This window comes from Apaloderma vittatum, unplaced genomic scaffold (assembly GCF_000703405.1).
Source record: "Apaloderma vittatum isolate BGI_N311 unplaced genomic scaffold, ASM70340v1 scaffold16421, whole genome shotgun sequence".
Classification (NCBI taxonomy): Eukaryota; Metazoa; Chordata; class Aves; order Trogoniformes; family Trogonidae; genus Apaloderma; species Apaloderma vittatum.
In genome coordinates this window covers 44,963-52,582 of record NW_009697541.1, presented here as the reverse complement: position 1 = coordinate 52,582, position 7,620 = coordinate 44,963, and the positions used below count along the sequence as shown (strand labels likewise).

The 7,620-nt window shown below is 36.8% G+C and overlaps 1 protein-coding gene across 1 annotated transcript in view; it reads left to right on the top strand.

Annotated features, from left to right (window-relative positions):
* PAPSS1 (3'-phosphoadenosine 5'-phosphosulfate synthase 1) overlaps positions 1–7,620 on the top strand; it is a gene marked incomplete at its 5' end in the record, with an annotated part of 35,693 nt that overhangs the window by 2,232 nt on the left and 25,841 nt on the right. Inside the window, 4 exons of the mRNA XM_009877687.1 lie at positions 5–69; positions 2,422–2,657; positions 3,955–4,093; positions 5,374–5,492. Coding sequence (XP_009875989.1) covers positions 5–69; positions 2,422–2,657; positions 3,955–4,093; positions 5,374–5,492 — 559 coding nt within the window. The remainder of the gene's footprint in view (positions 1–4; positions 70–2,421; positions 2,658–3,954; positions 4,094–5,373; positions 5,493–7,620) is intronic.

The window sequence follows — 7,620 nt, the reverse complement described above, 5'->3', positions numbered from 1 at the left end:
GCAGGAATAAGAGAGGCCAAGTGGTAGGAACAAGAAGTGGTTTTCGTGGATGCACAGTCTGGTTAACAGGTACAATCATGGATTTCTGAGGATCCTTTTGTTTTAGTTACTCTTCGGAAAAGCTACTTAGTTGTAGCTCTTTTTTTTTTATTGCAAAATTGAATGTCGAATCTAAGACCTTGATGCAATTTTATTACTATTTTTAGGTAGACTAGTAAGAAATTGTTCTGGGACACATAGTAACTTGAGAAAGTATTTTGTTCAGTGCTCTGGGAGCACTGTCTGTTGGTTAATGCTTGTTGAGTTTTAAAGTGTATGGGGGTTTTTTGTGTGTTTATGTGTGTTTTAACCAGTTCTGTCTCTTCTTATAGTGCATTTTACGTAATAACAAAGGAAACAACTTTTTTTTTCCTTTTAGAGTCTGTGTTTCTGAATTTGTTCTGTAAAAGGTCTCTTCTCTTTGTAATGTTCTTGTTTCCTTGTGTTGAAATAACACTTCCTATGCCTTTGGACAGCAACTGCATGTTGAGGCAATGCATACTGGCAGTTACTTTTGAAATAAGCATTGTGGTTTTTTTCACTGAGTTGCTTTGTTTGTAAAAAAAAGAGGTAAGTCAGTTCTGGAAGACAGCTTTGTTTCATACCTGTGAGGGGATATTTTTTTTTGTTTTTTGTTCCATCTTTCAAAGTTCTTGGAAACTTTAACATATTATCTTTGTTTTTTTAAAATTTTTTTCCCAGTTAAAACTGAAAATAAAAAATATAACAAAATGTTATTTAATTAGTTTGCACATCATCTAGAGCACTGTTATTTTGCAATACAAAAGATCTTCACAGTGTATTAGAGACACTTGTTATGCTCACGTTTGTTTCCACTAGTATTAATGAACGCATGTGAGAGGTGAAGCATCAGTTGATAACACATTGCTGAGGGCAATGATCCAGACAGATTTGATACAGTAGCTTGCTGTCCTGTGTTTCTTTGGTAAAAGAATGGAGCCCTTTCTCTCCTTATTTCTGTCATGTAGCTCCAGCCTGTCTCTCAATGCTCAAACAATCCGGTAGGCTGCTGCCTTTGTTTCTCCTGGTAATTCATTAATACCCTGTTGAAAAAGGTCATGATAAAAATGTTTTCTCAGTTATCTACATGGTAACATTTTCCAGTCATCATTCTTTTTAAACAACTGTAATCTCAGTACCCCATTTCTTTTCTTCTTTTTTTTTTTTTTTTTCCAGGAGAATGGACGGTGGTGGTAGAATACAGAAAAGTAGGAGGGCTGTGAGGTATTAAGAGGAGTGTGTTGGGGAAGCTAGGTTATTGAAGATATTTGAACACTAATGTTAGGGAGTGAAATGGACTTTAGGTATTGAAGTGAGCAATACTATATTTTCTAGAACTGTATATTTTCTAGAACTCTCTATATAATAATTCCCTTTTAGATGATGATATGACATTATTCGCAGCTCTGCAGTTTTTTAAGAGTTTTGAGTATGAGCCTAACTGTACTGAAATCTGTGAGATGGATGCAGGAGCTCTTCCTGAGAGACAGATGTTGGCCTAAGTTCTAATAAAGATCAAAACATTTTTCTTCACCCACTAGTGCTATTTTTTCAGACTACCTTTTTTCTTTTCCTACTCAAAGGATTAATGTCATGTTACGAAGATTTTAGTTTGGGTCTCGTTTAAGAATTGATTGCTCTGTACAAGATAAGCATGTGCTCCAGATAAACTCATGACATCTAGTCTTGAAAATTATTTAGATAGGTTTCCAGCTTAAAGGAAACAGTAGACTTTTTAGTGCTAGCAAGACTTACCAATTGTTTAAAGGTTTGCTGCCAAAGATTCTGAACTGGACCAAAGTTTAATATTAAAATGGTCTTTTCTTGATACTAAACACTCTGGCTAGTGGAGCGTGACTGCTGTGAGTTTTGAGTGACCTTTTTTTGTGTCTGTGGTTTCTAATTCAGTGCTTTTATTCTGCAAGGAGTAAAAAGAGTGTTGCTTGATCTGATCCCATTTATTTCGTTGACTGAAATTCACTTCAATATAAGATCTTCCTCTTCTAGTGTAAGTGTAACATCTTAACTTTGGGTTTCAGAATTTAGTTTGCTCAGGTGTAACAACTGCCAGCAGCAGCACTGGGGAATGTGCACCACCCCACCAAGTGGCAGCAGGCCTCAAGGCCAAACTCTTTTATCTGTTTGTAATTGTGCGGTTAACTTTGTGCCTTACTCTCCCTATACCTATTGCCTGTGTAAAACGCACTTGACTTATATCGCAGATAAGCATCTCCAAAAGGCATTTTTGCTGATGCCTGTCGCTTTGGGTTTTTCATACTAGCAATGGTACATTTACTACAATTTGTCCTAACCTGTTTCTATGCTTATAATACTTATTGATATTATTATTCAATATTCTAGGTCTATCTGGTGCTGGGAAGACTACAGTGAGCATGGCACTGGAGGAGTATTTAGTATGTCATGGTATTCCATGCTACACGTTGGATGGTGACAATATTCGCCAAGGTCTTAATAAGAATCTGGGTTTCACACCAGAAGATAGAGAAGAAAATGTCCGTCGTATTGCTGAGGTTGCTAAGCTGTTTGCAGATGCTGGTTTAGTGTGCATTACTAGTTTCATCTCTCCTTACACTCAGGTAAATGTGAAAATCCTCTAGGTTTTTTTTTTATAGGGGAAAATACAGAATGCAAAAGGTTGCTTGTTTTTAGTTTTAGGAATCCCTCACTGAACTGATCCAGAATCAAATGCTTACTTGTTTTTTTTTTTTAATGATATTTGTGCGTTCTAGAGATGATTACTTAAATTTCACAAACATTAATCTTAAATATAAAAAGAAGTTTACGGTAGTCCTATAACTGGAACTGGTTTTCAGTGTATTGGGCAGAAGAATTAATTAGGAACAAACCCAAATGACACTCCCAGAAAGTGTTAAAATTACAATATCTTGTTTGATCCATGGTATATTCCAGCACTTTATAAATACGAAGACTAGGTATGCACTTAGTCTGAGGACTCAGTTAAATTGTTTTTAAAAGCAACTTTTCCTTCAGTCAATGAATGATGGAGCTCTATTTTACCAAGTTGCTTAAGGGAAAATGTTTATTTGCCCGTAGTCCTTTCTACTTTATTTCATGTTTTGTATGTAACATGACATTAGAGAATACTAAAAGTTCACCTAATTCCATGTTACATTGTTTTGTGAAGACCTTTTTGTCTGTGTATGAGAACATGGATGGGAGAGACTAAAAGGATGTGAGCACCGAGCTCATGAAGAATTACCCAGAGACTGCAGTGCAGACACTTCACAGCATAAGAAGATGCTATTTCTTTATAGCGGTAAAAACAGTTCTTCTGTTTGGGAACTTGAGATCCCCCAGTAAAGCAGAATTACTGATTCTTTAGATATGAGAAAAAATAACCATATTTAGTAAGAGATTGGTTTAGTGGATTTTTTTTTTTAAAGTGTTTTGTTCTCTAAATAAAATTCACCAGTTGTTTCAATGCTTGGCAAGCCACGCAAAATATTTGGGGGTATACAAGTCTCTTAGAGAAGGGTGGTCATATTGGGAGAGGCAGGCAATAGTCCTCTGGCTTTAGTGAGCTTGGCAGATGTAACTCCTAAAATAGGGGCTGGTGTAGAAAATTTGCACTCTATACCTGATTTTTTCTTTTTGTTTTGCTTTTTCTTAATAAATTAGATTTCTGGAAAATACCTCAGATCTTCATGTCAGCTTTTATCATATGATGAATGGTAGCCAAACTGATGTAGCTTGCAGACCATCAATTGATCAAATCATAGTTTTTTTTTTCAGACTGTGAGACCTTGTTTACATTGACCGTCAGCTTCTTATTTTCAAATGAACTTGGAAAGCAGAAAGACAATGACAGTATATGGGTGCAGTCTTTTAGGTCTTTTTTGTGTTTTCTTTCAGGATCGTAATAATGCCAGACAAATTCATGAAGGGGCAAGTTTGCCTTTCTTTGAAGTGTTTGTGGATGCTCCATTGCATGTCTGTGAGCAAAGAGATGTTAAAGGACTCTATAAGAAAGCCAGAGCTGGAGAAATTAAAGGTGAACCTATATGTAGTCACATCCTTTCTACATAAGTGAAATGTTGGTGTAATTTGACTCTACATAAGCAGATGTGCTCAAGTCTGTGAGTGCAGGATGGGCTGGGGACAGGACTGAGCAAAAAATTGTGATTGACTTGTAGCTCATGCAACTGACTAGTTAAGTGCATAGGACAGTAGAAGCGCAACAGTGACTATCCTCACATTGAAAAATCTTGAGCAGATTACATGGTTTCTATTGCAGGCTCTTGTGATTGAGGATTAGCCTATCTTCTTTGTGTGTCCATTGACTAGTTAAAAAAGGGTCTGACTCTCTCTAAAGTCTGCAGAGAATTGCATTAATAAGTTTCTTACTTCTTCCAAAAGAAGAACCAGAAAGTAAAACATGATCACCATCTTTCTGTAAAGACCACTTCTAAAGAGACTAACTTTTATTTTGAAATTAGGGTTCTGTGCTAGTGCCCATGAAAATGATTTCCTTTCCCCAGCCTCAGATCAAGATTTAAGGATGTCCTGCAATAGAAGAAGCTTAAACGTTGGGTTTTAATGTTTGTATTTGCAATTGTAGAGGATGCAGATACTCAGTTGTTGTAGCCCAGCTGATACTTCTGCTGCAGATCTTGTTTTACATAGCATATTTTGCCTTTGAGCTTGATTTTTCTTTCTTTTTTTATGCATAGTTAGTTAGAATCTCCTCGGTTTCAAAACAAATAGGTAGCTAAGCAGGCCAGAACAAGTGTCACTGGTAGTTTGTACAGCCTATGATGATGATTGTTATAACTATAATAAACACACTCATCTACCTTACATTAACAACTATTTTGAGTACATTAGCTAAGTTAATGTAATAGATGTTGGAATTCTTTACTCTCTGAGGAGTACTGCTTGGTAGTACGAGTGCAATTTACACATATACTGATGGCTTAACATCAGGCATTGTGTTCAAAATCACAGCTAATAATGAAGGACAGCTGATGGATAATTAACTCTGGGCTGATGTGCACAGTTCTTCCAGTGCTCCCTTCTTTACTCATGGTATCAATCAGATAGCTTCACCAACAAAGATGTGCTATGAATGTGCTGAAGAGTGCTGGAGTTTGATTAGCATATGGTCTGATAAACATGGTTGATTTCTAGAAGAAATTCTGTGTTAAGGAAGCTAAAACTCTGTGCTCTTCCCTGTTGTGTTGGCTTTTATCTAGAAAACCACTTGAGAACAATGTTAAAATGGAATAAACTTTTGGAAGAAGTAAGGTAAGATTTTTGTCTTATATTCTCTAGGCTTTACTGGGATTGATTCAGAGTATGAAAAACCAGAAGCCCCGGAGCTTGTGCTGAAAACTGATTCCTGTGATGTGAATGAGTGTATACAACAAGTTGTGGAACTTCTTCAAGAGAGGGTGAGCATAAATGCAGATATATCTTAGCAACCTTTTCAAAGCATTTGTGCCTACAATCTGAATGTACATGCTGGGAAAAGCAAAGACAGTTTTTAAGAGTTAAAGGCTTACACATCTTTGAATTCTAACTTTAAACTTGATTTATTGTGTATTCATTTTAAAATCTAAACATCGCAACGACATTGATCTCTAAGTGAAATGAGATATGGACAGGCGAAAAGTCAATACTTATTGTCGTAACTGGTGGGGAGAGAAGGCTGACTTTAAAATTGGTTGCTAGCATTTGTAAGAGTCTGAAAGTTTTACTTTGTAGTGTACAAATTAATATATACTACAGATGTGAAGAGATACGGATGCACTTACACAGTGATTTGAGGTGGTTTAAACAGGGGCTGTTGTGGTTGTGTCTGGTTTTCCTTGTTGCTTTTCTTGCACTAGTAAAAGTGGTCCTGCAGTTGTGCAATGACTAGTTCATGAAGCTAATCTTCTTGACGTGGCTGAGTTGAGTTAATGGTTCATAGCTTCTGAAAAGGTAGATCTCTTTCCTCATTCATACCTGCAATCTACACAATCCTTTTTGAAGCCTTCAGGCCTCCTCTTGTTGTTTGATGAGTGGCTCCAGGTCATAGCTCAACCGAAAAAAAAATTCCACAAAGAAACAAACAAAACCTCAGACAAACCACCCACAGAAAACAAACCAAACAGACCAAAAAAATCTTAACCCCAAAACTCACTAAAAGTGGAGGCAGCCATGAGATGGCTTTATCCTCTTGAAACCAGATCCCCAGAATTTGCTAATCTTCATGTAGAAGAAATGTGTCTCCTTACATACTTATCTATAGTCAGTGGGTAGTGGGATGACATTTCAGACATAATTGTCTGCTAGAATATCTAAATTAAAATAATTAATGCTTTTTTTGTGAGGTGAATGTTCTGGAAGTTTATGGTAGAGACAGCAGCTTGGGTAAAGCTCCACTGAGTGTTGAAGTTGGTAGCCAACATACAGCCAGCGTGTAGTTCATTTTGACTCTCTGTGCCAGTACAGCTCTGGAAAGATTTAGCCTCTTGTATCAACATTCTCAGGAAAGCTATATTAGTAAATCCCTGCTTGGTAAAGGTTGCTCAGGAGGTAAGACAGGGCAGAAAACCACAGCAGAATTCTAGATTTTTACTCTAATGCTCATCTGAATATTTTTTGGAAGGAAAAAAAGGAGCATACTCTGTAGGAACCTCCCTTTGGGAGGTGGCAGTTCCTGACTGTGGGAGGCCCTGTGCCTCCTATCCAGAAGAACAATTCAATATGTCATAATTGCAGAAACCAGTGTCACATGTCAAGATAGTGATCCCCAAAGTCTTGCATTGCTGCACTTTGTACACAGTGCTGATTGCTGGCTCCTGGCTCAGTCAAGCTTTGTTTAAGGTACGTTTTAGCACTTTTTCTTTTTGTACACAACTTTAGTGACAGATAATGAAACAAAGGCATGGCTGATTAGGCATATCTGGTTCTCAGGCCATATGAATACAATGATATCTTGAGAATATAACTTGTGTAGGTTTCCTGTGGCTGGAGAAGCTATGTCCGTATTCTTTAATAATCCATTGTGATTAGTAAAGTAATAGGCCATAGGCCATTGGGGATATTTGTTTTATTTCAGTAGATGTGAAAAACTTTGACAAGAAGTCTACCTAAAGTATTGATAGTCCTTAAATTTCAAGGACTGTTTTTATACTAGTTCAGACAGTAATGGTGGTAGACTGCTGGAACTGTATAAATGTGTGTTGAAATAGGCAATGCATATTTATTAAGTAAGAGTTTGAAATTGTTATTTTCTAGGTAGTAAAATTGTTTGATTCTTAGAGTGTTACAATATTTGAAAAGAACTCTGAAATGAATTGATAAAGTCTTTTCAAAAACACGTTCAGTCCTTTATGTAAGAAAAACGGAGGTAATCACACAGAAATAGGAGTAATAAGCAGCTATTGAATCTGGAAAGTTCTTGTGTAGTATAACCTGGGTTTAAGGGTCACCTGATTTGGTTTCTTCCCATGAAAGTGCAGTAGATACTTCTAAGTTCCATTTAGGGACCCAGAATGCAAGGTACTCATGAGTAGCTCCTCAAGCTACCAA